Raw genomic sequence first — 13,267 nt, forward strand, 5'->3', positions numbered from 1 at the left:
TGGATTCACACCTTTCAGCTAATGCCTCTAGTCTGTATCTTTAGTGGTTTTTGAGTGCAAAGATAACTACACAGAGCCAGGAAGCCAGAGTTATTTCCCATATTAGCTCTGCCCTATTCTAGGGAATATTATTTCATCAGGGTTTCAGCTATTCAGCCACTTGCAAAGTGAGGACAAGAAAATCCCTCTGGGCTCTTCCATTCTCAATTCAACATTATTTCCGAGACGTAGGAACCTTGTTTTCATTCAGCCATTTAGTTATTCATTCACTATACATTTTATTGAGGATGTACTACATGCTTGACACACTCTCAATAACATAGAGTTAAGATGTGGTTCTGCTTTCTAGGGCTACCTGGTGGGAAGCTGGACACGTAAATTGTGATTATAGTATTGAATAAATGCTGTGATGGGCCTGTGAGCTATAAGTGCTACTGACTGAAGAAGTGCTTCTTACTCAAACTGTGGAATCAGAGACGTTACCTCCAAAAGCTGTTCTCTGATAAGAATTTTGAAGGGTGTGTTGACCAGATAGCCATGGGAGAAAGGCCATCCCAGACCGAAGAAATAGTGTGTTCCTAACATGTTAGCATAGTAACTTTATGCTTATTAATTGCCTTTTTGTTTATATGTACATTACTGTATAGCAGTTAAACCAATTTGTAAATTAACTTATTTTTACGTTACTTTATCTTTACTGTGAAAATGGAGATCATTCAAATGCTATCATTTCTATTTTTTTTAAAGGTTTTTTTTTTTTAATATAAATTTATTTATTTATTTATTGGCTGTGTTGGGCCTTCGTTTCTGTGCCAGGGCTTTCTCCAGTTGCGGCGAGCGGGGGCCACTCTTCATCGCGGTGCGCGGGCCTCTCACTGTCATGGCCTCTCTTGTTGCGGAGCACAGGCTCCAGACGCGCAGGCTCAGTAGTTGTGGCTCACGGGCCCAGTTGCTCTGCAGCATGTGGGATCTTCCCAGACCAGGGCTCGAACCCGTGTCCCCTGCATTGGCAGGCAGATTCTCAACCACTGCGCCACCAGGGAAGCCCTTCTATTTCTAATAGTAAGCCACTTTAGGAAATTCTGGTAGATGTGAAATGTGAATATGCAAAAAAAAAGATCCTTTCAAATTGCAGTACAAAGTGTTTGCTTCTTTGTCTATTGGAGACTATAGCTTTGTCTGGAACACAGGAATCAAAAGTTGATGTCTTTATTTCTCTGCAAATCAGGGGAAAGAAATCCACTAACCCTCTAAAGCTAAAATATTTAAGGATTAAAGCAGATGTGGCATAACTGCTGGTTTGCTGAGTCTCTTGTGATTTATAAAGATATATTTTATGTCTTTTATGATTACGGGATGATGCTAAAAATTTTGTGGGTAATAATACCGTCACATTGGAAAGACTGCATATAACATCTCTGAAGAAGATACAGAATGCTACTCAGCTGCAAATCAAAGTAAAAGATGTTTAATTTGTTATTAAGAAAAGGCAGTGAAGAAATTTTATTTGGAATTTGGTCTTTGATGTCTGATCATCATAAATGTGAAGACATTAAGTCATATGTTTATGAATAGATTTTTTTGCCTCTTGACATAATGGGATATGTTTTCATAATAATTTTTAAAGATTTTTGTTAGATGTATAACTGTTAGAACTATAGGTTATTTGAAGTGACCTTGAAATTTTTTAAATCTTCGATTTTTCCCCCTTTGGCACCTGGACTAGATGCCAGTATAAACTGGTTAAATACCATTTGGTTTAAACAGAAAGACTGTACCATATATGCATATTTATGATATTTTGTTTGTTGGATCTTTTTCTTAATATTACTTGACTTTCTGTGTTTTAATCTCATTTTTTTTTTCTTATTTTGGGTTGAAGCCACTCTAAAGCTTAACACCTAGGAGATTTCTCACTTATGGTTCCCTTTAAAAGTGCTAAAATCTCAGCCTCTCAAACAAGAGACCAAGCTACAATTTAAAGAAAGCAGTGGTATTGATAAAGGGCCCTAAGAATGTTGCCACTTTCCTCATGTGTCTTCTGCCACATTCTTTCTTTTAAACCAGCAGGAGAGTTGGAAGAAGGATAAGAGCCTGGCCCATCCAAACACTCCTGGCATGCCATGCTGGTCTCTGAGGTCTCCCCTGCTGCTTTAGAAAAAGGAGCCCCACAGACAAATGAAAGGGCCACGGGGACATTCTCATGCAAGCCCCTTCCCTCCAAACACCAAGTGGCTGTAGATTGCTGGTGTTGGGATGGCTTGGCCTGAGTTGAAGAATAGACACTTGAGAACCATTTGTTTCCACACCATTTTGGGTGAAGTGCTATAGTTTTCACTTTAAAAGCCCGTTTAAAAAGAAAAATACTGTTTGAAAGGAGGACACAATTTGGAAGCCATCACACTTAATGGAGTCCCTTTTCAATGGAACACTTTGTCCTATCAATTCTCTTCTAAATTAGTTGTCACTACCTGGAGAAAACCCACCCTTAATTGTCTTAAAAACAAACAGTCTCCCATATATTTTTCCCATCTCCAATCTTTAAAACTCTTTTGGAACTTCCACAGAGTATGAAGTGAAACACAATTTGTTTAGCAGCACACAGTACATTATAACCATTGCCCTGTAAATCCAGTCGCACAAATTATCTCAGAATTAAAAGAAAAAGCAAGCTGGACCTAATAGGAATAAAGGTTTTTACCGACAATTAACTTGACCAGCCATTGTTAGATAAAGGACTTGGTAAGATCTGCAGGATCTATGAAGAGGAAGTAATTCTTTTGGAAGTAGTTAGGCAGTTTATTGTACTTGTTGCCACAGCCTGAACTATTCATCTAGTTTTGGAGATTTGAGGAGATGAGAGGGGTTTGAAGTTAAAGTCGCTTCTTTCTAGACTTTCACTCTTCTTTTGTCCTTTGTCTTGAGTGGCCTGACGAGCTTGTCAGCCTGAAAGTCCCACTGTCAACTCAAAGGCAACATCTGGAAAGCTGGGTTTGCCTCTCCTCATCTCAACAAGTAGGAATGCCTCCGAAATTTCCAATTTTCATCAAGTGTATACCATAACATACCAGACATAGATTCTCAGGTTTATCCTTTTAATATCGTTTATATTTGTATCTTTTCTTTGCCAGCTAAGCACACTTCATCAGCAGTTCGCCAAGCCACATGGCCTACTTCTATTGTATTTCTACCACCTTAGTCTGAGTTCACTTTATTTCCCTCTTCTGCTTGGATTAGAATAGCTTTCTACCGTTTAGCTTCTAGCTTCTCATCAACTCATACATGGCTCTCAGAAATACATCTTCCTCAAGCACCATATTTCATCATTCCACTCTTCAGGAATTTCAGAGGTTCAGTTTGTTACTCAAGAACTTCCACCCGGGTGGGGAAAATGGGGAGATGTTGGTTAAAGGATACAAACTTCCAGTTAGAAGATGAATAAGTTCTGGGAATCTAATACAAAGCCTGGTGATGATAATTAACAGTCTCATATCATGTACTTGAAAGTTGCCAAGAGAATAGATTTAAATGTTCTCACCATGAAAAAGAAATGGTAATTACATGATGTGATGGAGGTGTTAGCTAATGCTATAGTGCTAATCATTTTGTAATATATAAATGTGTCAAATCAACACATTGTATACCTTAAGCTTACACAGTCTTATATATCAAACTTACACAATGTTACATATCAATTACAACTCAATAAAGCTGGAAAAATAAAAACTCCTCCACCAGCTTGTCTATTAACTGTGGCCATGTGTTCCAGACCAAAACCAGGAGCCTGTCTGAAGTCAGTTCCTGCACCCTCCCTTGCGCACAGCCTGATCTGCCTCAGTGTCTTCACACACACCATTTCCTTATTCCCTTCCTTCCCAATAATCTATACGCTTTTAATCTGGTCCAACTTCCCTCCTCCAAGAATCCGGTGATTAACCGTCATCTGACTTCTCTAATTGACTCCATCACACTTATTTACTGAGTGTGGACCGCTATGATTTGTAATTATTACGTATTCTCAAATTGTGCTTTTCAATTTGTTTCTGTGGTTGCAAAGAGTAAAAATCTTTAAAGGCTTGAACTGCATTTTTTAAATTTTAAATAATATGGACACAGTCATATAATTATATACTTACATATTATATATAATTTCTTATTATATATGATCTTGTCATATTTTGTTATTAAACTTGTCTTTTGTTAGGTACAGAATGTAGAAGATTTATCAGTGTGTGACACATGTACAGATTACTGTGGAGCTTAATACTTACTCATTCTAAAGTTTTTAGGACCAAAAAAGGATGAAAAGAGGCCTTACATAATCCCTGTTCTCTACACCTTGCTGCCCTTCCTACCCCCTCACCTTTCCCCTCCAGAACCCGGTCTCTCCCTGGGATACGTATGCTCTCCCAGAGAAAGCTCTACTAGCACAGTTCTCGAGGCATTGAGGCAGTAGGTGCTGAATAACTGTTGACTGACCCCTGGGGAACATAGGATAAAGCAAGGAATGAATGAGGCTGAGAAAAATGTCTGTTTGCCCTGGAAAGTGAGAAAGGGGAGAAAAGAGCAAACACTAGAACATGGCATGATGGCAGAAAAACAAGGATTTTTAGCAGCTTTTCTTTTCTCCATCATTTTCAGCATTCCCACTGCCTACAAAGTTTCTGTCTTTGACCTATGTGGTTATATGTCTAAATATTCTAGAGTTGATAACCCTTCTTACCCTTCCTTTCAGCAGCAGCAGAACAGAAAACTTAGCCAGGTGTTAATCTCTGCAAAGCTTATTGCCTGCCTGGGGTGTGTGTGTGTGTGTGTGTGTGTGTGTGTGTGTGTGTGTGTGTGTACACATACATATACATACATGTATGTGTATGTGCATGTATACACACACATACGTACATGCATATGGCTAATGACTTCTCACAGTTTATCTCAAGGCCACATTGTTTCCTGTTCCACTTGGTTGACAGGACATCTCTGACGTGACAGATGTATCCACTGAGAACGGGATCATGCGTTTGAAACCAGTTTAATTCTTAGCAAGGCGATGCATATGGCTTATGGAGATTTTGTGGTTGATTTTTTTCCTTATATATTACTCAGGGAAGCCTGTGTCAGTATAAATGAGTGGTAACGAAATCAACATTATGGCATCTTTGATACTGCATTTGCAAAAGCTTTTCAGGACGTTGTTTAATTCGGGGCTTAATGATTGATATTATAGACGGTGAATAAACATTTTGGATGGATCTGTTTGCTCACAGATTTAAAAAATCGAATCCCTTTTTCTCTTGGATTTAAAGGGTGTAATGCCGTTGAAGAGGAAACAGTTCAAACGTGGTCATCATAGGCTGGTGGCACCAAAAGTAGAAACTCAGGGTAAAATTTGCTGTCAGGAAAAACGGAGCATTCTTTCTCAACTCAGGAACGCGTGGTTCATGCGAGCTTGCTTGTAGATGGTTGCTACAATAAGACTCCTTTCATACAGGTGTGTTTATGCCCCAGGCTTGCTGGCCACAGTCCATTCCATTTACAGAAGCTGAATTAAACAATAACTACCGCATTGCAAAAGATGGTGGGGAGAGGGGGAGAGAAGGGGGAAAGGTGAGCGTCAAAGGAGATGCCTGAGAGCTTTGTTCGGGCCAAGAAAAACCCTGTTGCAATTGTCAGAGCTTGTTGATGTTGCCGGCAACGGCACTTTTTTTTTTCTCCTGGATTTTGTGGTTCTGCCTTAGGAAAGAAAGTAAAATAGAACGGAAGAACAAAGTCCTACTCTATAAATCAGCAGCTGCTCCTTGCCAGATCAAAGGAGTGACATTTTTGCTCCTGGACTACTTGTCCACTTGAGGGCTTGACAGGCAGCTAACAGCTGGCCTGCTAGACTGTATGGGAGAATCCGCCTACATCTTCTTCCGAGCAGATGACAAGCTAATCAAAGAGATATCCATAGCATAGGGCATGTAAGTGCACCTTGATCTCCTCAAACATAGCTAATACATAATTACTAAACAGCTTGGTGTATTTTTGGCAAGTTAATGCTTAGGTGGCTTCCACTGAGAAGTAGGATATAGAATTAATACTCCAATCAAAGGTGATGTTGAAAGCTAAAGAGATACTAGATTTGTCGGGATCTTCTCCTGTTAGCGTGAAATGGCTAGGAACATGATGAGAACCGGCTAAAATGTGTGAAACTGATTGTCAGGTGACTGGTTGAGTTATCGAAGCCCAGTCAGGCAGTAGTGTTCAGATAGATGAACAGGTACTTGATAATTGGTAATTTTGAGAACAATTACTCCTGCATTTTATGCTGATAGAGCCGAACAAAGCTGTAGATGTATCTTCCGTGTCTGTAAAGAATTGCTTTCAGAAGCACTATTAGGAGTGTAGGTATACAGATCTGGAATTTTAATGTCAGTAGTAAAACTTTCAGAGTAATTCAGTTTCTAGTTGATTTCCATCTGCAATAAATCATGTACAGGATGAGGTAATATACTACAACTTATGTCTATTGACTTAGTATTTTATCTTTAAGAGGATAGATCCTAGATATGAATAGCTAAGGATCTTTGTGTATTTTCTCCTCCCTTGCTTTCAAGTAGCTTTGAAAGATCACTTTTATAGTGCATGATAAATAGCCGCACATGAATAATCTGATAGCATTCTGGAAGAGTAACAGTGCTTCAAAATCATAACCTGCTGGGATGTTTTGTTACGCGCCATTGGGTGTGATTATACTTATGGAATAGTGTTTATTGTTGCTCAGTATTATAAAGAAAATAAAAGATAATTCCCTGTCTTAGAGGAATTTCTCAAATACTTTTATTAAAAAGTCTCTGCTGTTGGCTGTATATGCCTTAGTCAAATAGGATGCCAAATTCTCCAGGCCATTTTAAACACTTTTTTAATTATGAAAATAATCATACTTATTATTAAAGACTCAAACAGATCAGAATTACATGAAATAAAAATAGAAATCTACCATTTTCCTGCTATCCATTCCTGAGGGAGAACAGTTTCCACAAGAACACTTTATTGGTCCAACTTTTCCTTTAGGAGGTACCGATGGAGTAAAATGTATTAAATTATTATAAATTGTTTGTTGCCCAAGACAAGTGATTAAAGGACTGTTTAGATCTGACATAACTAAAGAGAATAGTATGTGCATTTTCACAGCTAAGGTTCTTGATTACAACTTGATCTTTGCAAGTTTCTATTCTTAGTAAGAGTACTGGATCATGTATTTGATATGTGACCTAGAGCAGAAACTCTCAAACTTAAATATGCATGTGTCACCTGGAAATCTTTTAGAATATTGATTCAGAGTCAGTAGTGCCAGGGTGGGGACCACTATATTTCTGCAGTTCTAACAAGCTTGAGGGGATGTTGATGTGGCTCGTCCATGGAACACAGAGTTGCAAGGATCTAGAGAACCGTTAAGACAGTGATTTCAAAACAGCTCGCCCCACTACCCAGCCCCCCAGGAGATGCCCACTCCAGTGTCTAAAATCCCCACCATGGCATTATACACTTGTATTAGCTGTAATCTCTGGGAAGACCCCATGGCATGGACACATGCTACCTGCAGGGGTACAGCACATTATTACCCTGTTATCAACTCAGCATGGCTTTGTTTAATAATAACCCACCTAGTCTGAATTATTGCCCATAAGAGAACAGAGCTCTTTAGGAGGGGACATGAGATAGATGCATTTTGAGTGTAAGCTAACATTTAACGAGCCCTTACTGTGTGCCAGGTACGGTGGCACAAAGATTTTACATGCAATATCTCCCTTAATCCTCATAAACAATCTGGGCCCAACTCTTGCCCCAGTTTATAGATGGGAATCAAACTGAGGCTTAGAAGTTTACATAGACTTGCCCAAGGTGACACAACAAGGAATGAGCCCATGCCCTTCATCACTTTGCTCTACAGAGAAGTCTGGAATATGGAACAATAACTGAGAAGCGTTTACCCAAAGTAGGGTATTTTAGTAAAGAACCTATGTGCACCCTCCTAACCTGAGGGAAGAATTAGATAAAAGAAAGAATTTTGAAAGAACACATTAGAAAGGTCATCAGAAGATAAGCATGAGCTACTTGATAATTTTGCCCAGGGCCTTTCATGTCAGCATAAACACTCCACTGCCCAAGGCCTATTCATAAAGCTACAAAAGGTGTGTGATTCCAGATTAATATCATGTTTTCGTATTGTAAATTTATAAGTATTAGCTCATGGTGTTTTGAGAGCTGTAGACCAATCTAGTATCTATCAAATTATAAATTAAGCTGTAGCTCTGGGAAATTAATTATGAACCATGAATGTGTCTCTAAGTAGCCCATGGATCTCATTTGTTTACCATACTTTGCTCACAGTTGTCTGGGAAAAAAGACCCACTTATCTGGCCACCTGTGAAAAACTTATGTTTGAGACATGACTCAATCATCTGTGTGTCAGGGTACACATTCAAAGGCATTAAACCTGCTTAATTCACTGATTCAGCCTTTTCAATGTATCTCATTGAGAAAGCCCCACTCTTAGCCATAACCACACACAGAAAAAGACATGCTTTCTTTGTGAACTAAGAAAAAAAATGAAGAAACTTGATAACTGACTTGCCCCTCTTGAGGCTTCATTGCTGCACACCCCAACCAGTAGCAAGCTTTGTGAATAAGCACCTTCACTGATGAAGTCTCATGGCTGGGGAAAGTGGAGAAACAGAGGTTTTTCATTTTTTAACAGGTCCCCAGTCACCAAGCTGCCTATAACGCCTCTTCCCAATTGATCGGATCCCTCTTCAGCAGTTCAGCTCCCCTCCCTAACCAGACCAAACGATGCAAAAGCTTCAATTCTGGGGATTCTTGATTCCCCCTCAGAGGGTTTCAGGGCTGGCATCTTTCCAGTTGACTCCATGGAAGCCTGCGCTTTCTAACAAAAGGAATGCTGCCGAAAGGAATGGGTTACCAGGTGGGGCATGAAGTTAGTGAACCAGAAAGAGGGATTTATCAGCCATTTAAAAAGAGGGAGAAAGAGAAAGGAAAAGGAATCAACCAACAATCAGGAATGACACCTAAGTCTACTTCTATCAATCTGAAATATGCTGAGGAGTGAAAACACTTTAAAAGAAAAATCACCGCGTCAGATTTTGGTTGCAGAAAAGTTTGGCTCTTTTGTTGGGGCTTAAGGTGGGGTGTGGGAGAGGTCTCCAGAAGACCTCTCTCCAACAAGACAAGATGAGATTTCAATGATATTTTCCTCTCTTGGGTTTATTCTTTTTAATATATAGATATATATTTTTTCACTCTCAGTTGACTCAAAAAGTCCTCGTGATTCTTGGAAAGTCATTGAATTTATTTCTGTAATTAAGTTATTTTTAAACTAACCGTCTAAGTATATAATTTTTAAGGATCACACATACTAATGCATTTTCTATTTTAGTAAAATTTAATGAGAAAGTAGATAGTCTTAGTAGATCCTCTCCAGAGCTTTTGTGAGCCTGGATACTAACTTTGTGTTCAATACAAATCAATGGAACTAGTGTACTTTAGGGTACTCATTCCCTAAAGAGTCACTAATGGAATTATCTCTAGCCCTTAAAAAAAGTCACAATGAGGCTAATGAAAAATATTTTTTAAGTGAAATCTGGATAAGGCACTAGGCTTACTAGCACATTTATGGCATTTATCATATATGGCATATTTTACATGCAAGTTGTACAAACCTCAGAATGCTTTTAAGAGCTATCTAAGAAGACTCTTTGATTTCGGGTGAAATAGTTTGTACCAATAGAAAAGTATATGTCTTCAACTTCAGAATCATTCTGGGATGACATTACAACTTAGAGAATTTTTTAATATCAGATACAGATGAAAAACCTAACAGTCTTTGGATTGGAAATAACTTGCGGGGGTTTTCATTAAAGTTGGGTGCATCTTGCTGCATTTTGGTTAGTTGGATGTCTTCAGCAATTTTTCAAATGTTTTGGGTTTGGCAAAGTCCAAAATGTTTTTGCCAACACCCTCTTTTCCCCTTAGTTTTTAAACCCGTGTGAAATTCAAGGATAACTTAATCCATATGTGTCTGATTCATTTACACTTAACTCATCAAAATGTTATTTTGTAAGACCCATTTAATAGCCAGGAAACCTTTTGAGCCTTTTAAGATGTCTTTTGTCTTTGAACCAGTGAGTTGCATTTTTCCATATGAATGGAGCTTGGACCTTGAAAGATGGAAGATCAGTCTGTTTTCAACTTAGACTCTTCAGATTTTAAGTAGAATCAAAACTTGATATTCTGTTTACTGTTTGAGCACTGAATAACTTCATTTTAAAATATAGATCACAGGAAGTGGAAAATTTTCATGTTATGTAATTTTGGGGAAAGACCGTATTTGGAAATTTCACATTACTGATATTAAAGAAATAAAAATTACTCCTAATTGGATTTTTTAAATCTGTAATTAAATGGCTTCATTTTATGTACATGGGTGTGTTTTCTAAGAGTAGACTGGATCATCAGTGCAGGGGGGTAATTTCATTTTTTAGTGTTAAAGTGTTCTTACAGTCAGCTCATTCATTGGTAATTTTCATAGTAACATCTATGGTGTTTATAAGATATCCCAAGATCAGGGGAGTTGACAATTGGCAGGAGTTGTATGTTAAGAGATTTCTGAAAAATTGGGGCCCATATGTTTTTAAAATTCTGCGTGATTTGAAAGAATGTGGTAGAATCAGGAATCTGGCAAGATACAGCTCTACGGATCACAAACATTGTTTGAGAACAACAATTCAGAGAGGCTAACTGGAGCCCTAGTGAAAAAAGCAAAATCTCTATGACCCTTTGTAAAAGGATCTAGTGAAAACCTTCAGAGGCTTCTCTGCCTATTTGTTTAGTCGAACTGGGCGAAGAAAGGCCATCGCCATAACTGCTAGTGAACATCCAGTCCATGCCATGGTAACTAGTTGAAAATGTAACACTGGAGTGGCATTTCCAAGTTCAGCGCTTCTATAAAGACCTGAGAGCACACAGATTGCTTTTTTTAATGTTCTGCATTGTTGTGGATCCCCCATTGAACAACCTTTTGAGATGACCCCGTTTTTACTAATGTAAACATTCTGACTAGTATCCAAAGAAATGACCTTTGAGTGAACCTCTAACCTTCCCAGTAATTATTTGTTTGAAGACAGTGTGGAGTTCTCCTGCTGAGAACTAAGGACCATGATGCCTTGCGGCTCTGTGAGGAAGGGAGTGTTTGGGGGAACTGGAGAGAAAGACATAAATAAGCGAACAACCTCCAGATGTAAATAATAAAAGAGTAAAAGGGTGAAATTAAAAAGGGAAAAAATAGCAATTCATTTTACCTAAAGAGTTGGCCTATAGGAAAAAACAAAACCGGGATTAGTAGCACATAAAAAGAGGTGAAACCCCTGCCATGTGTGTCCTCCATTAGAAACTTCAAGGAGCAGAGGCAAGGTTTCTCCTCTCCTGAGCATCTCAATTGGTCTTAACCTGAGCTGGTGAAAAGAGTTCTGGGGGTGGAACTCTCAGGTCAGTCCTCCTTGGTCCCAGTAAAAGCAGTGAGGGAAAGAGTAGACCATTAAGTTCCTTCTCTGATTTGAGGGATACTTCTGGAAGGCTTTGTGATCTATCTGGTCAGATATTCCTCAGCACCACTTAAGGTGCCCAGTGGGAATAAATACGCAGTTTCCACTCTCTTTTTATTTTCACCTCTCATAAGCTGTCACTTTCTTCCCCAAACCTGAGGGGGTGTGATGTTTTTTGACAATCTGAGCTTCGCTTTCTTAAGTAATAAAGAAGTCCATTGTTTGCCAAACAAACCCCATATGCAAAAGACTCCTTTGGTTTTCTAGAGGCTATTTTTCTTCAGTCTAATTGTATTCCCACCAGAGTGCCCACAGGAGGCCTGAACAGGTGTGGGCTGCTGTCCTCCACAGAAGGGACTTTAACGCCATGGGAGCGCAGAGCTGCCAACACACTAGAATTTTCCTGGCTAATTTCAAAGAATGAGTTTTCAGTTCCTGCCTGTGACCCCATGTAGACTCATTAATCATGAAGTCCCCCTGCACTGAAGATTTGAAACTGGGAGTACTGGGAAACGTCATCCATGGGTATGTTTTGCAGGAACAGCTAGCTATATGCTAGGCATCCCCCTCCCTCCACGTCCCCCCTGAAAACATGCAGCCCGTGAATCCTGTGCATCAGCTCAAGCGTGTGGGGAATGCATGTCGTTAAATGCATGGGGACAGGGGTATAACTCGCAAATGGTAGAAAATTGTTTTGTTTTTATTAAATTTGAAGAAATAAAGGAGATTTCTTATCATCTTACTCTGTACATGAATATTTGATGGGCATTATTAAACATTAAAGTAACATGAAGTAGGCACTTATTTTTGGATTTCCAGCAAAATTAGATCCAGGCTTCTATACGAAATAAGTGCTTCTCCTTTACATTCCTGTGATTCAGCCACCACCTGATTTGAAAATGTTTCTTGGGCTCTAATATCAACCATGTGTACCTGAGGCTCTGTCTTTCTAGTGGGTTGAAAGGTGGCTGGGTTTATGGTTGGCAGTTACCTTATCCCTGCCCTGGGTGTCCCAGCTTAGACTGGAAAGGCCGCCCCCAGCTGGCACTGACCTCTAAGTGACCCCTAACTTTACAGGCTTAAACTGCAGGAGTTGCCGAAGAGCAGAAGTCTTTCTGGCCAGCACTTATTACTGCTGTGTTGGTGATAAAACTTCAGACAGCCTAATTGATGGCTTTGCTGACCTAACAATACCTTGTGAAAGCCGAGTGCCAGAGCCTGGTCTCCATTTATGACCAGCTGCAAGGGGAAGCCGGGTCTCCCTGTGATGGCGAGTTTAGGGAAAGGGGGAAAATCTTCCAGCCTGTGAACTTTAACCAGATTCCGACTTGTTCAAGAGGCAGAAGCACAATTGCAAATTAATAGAAATTTTCTCAGGGAAAACTTTTTTCCCTTCCTGAGCCTTTTTAGCAAGTCAGCTTTGAGTTGATGATGAGATGATGGAGGAGATGATCCAGTCAGCTATTTTTGAACATGGAGAGGGAAAATTGCCTTTGAATTAAAAAGATAATTTTCAGTAGATGTTTGACTGTGTTGTATTCTCCGCAGCTTTCGTGCAGAAGTGTTCACGGAGCACAGAAATTGCATTTGCTGACTGGACGTCTCTGTTCTGTTTCAGGTTTATTAATGCCAGAAGAAGAATAGTACAGCCCATGATTGACCAGTCA

At 39.4% G+C, this 13,267-nt stretch overlaps 1 protein-coding gene across 7 annotated transcripts in view; it reads left to right on the plus strand.

Moving 5' to 3' along the window:
• MEIS2 (Meis homeobox 2) overlaps window positions 1-13,267 on the plus strand; it is a 201,732-nt gene that overhangs the window by 182,867 nt on the left and 5,598 nt on the right. For all 7 annotated transcript variants that reach the window (XM_049705486.1, XM_004274018.3, XM_049705487.1 and 4 more), the window contains one exon: window positions 13,219-13,267. This exon is cut by the window's right edge. In XM_049705486.1, the coding sequence (XP_049561443.1) occupies window positions 13,219-13,267 (49 nt within the window). The remainder of the gene's footprint in view (window positions 1-13,218) is intronic.

This window comes from Orcinus orca, chromosome 2 (genome assembly GCF_937001465.1).
Source record: "Orcinus orca chromosome 2, mOrcOrc1.1, whole genome shotgun sequence".
NCBI lineage: Eukaryota > Metazoa > Chordata > Mammalia > Artiodactyla > Delphinidae > Orcinus > Orcinus orca.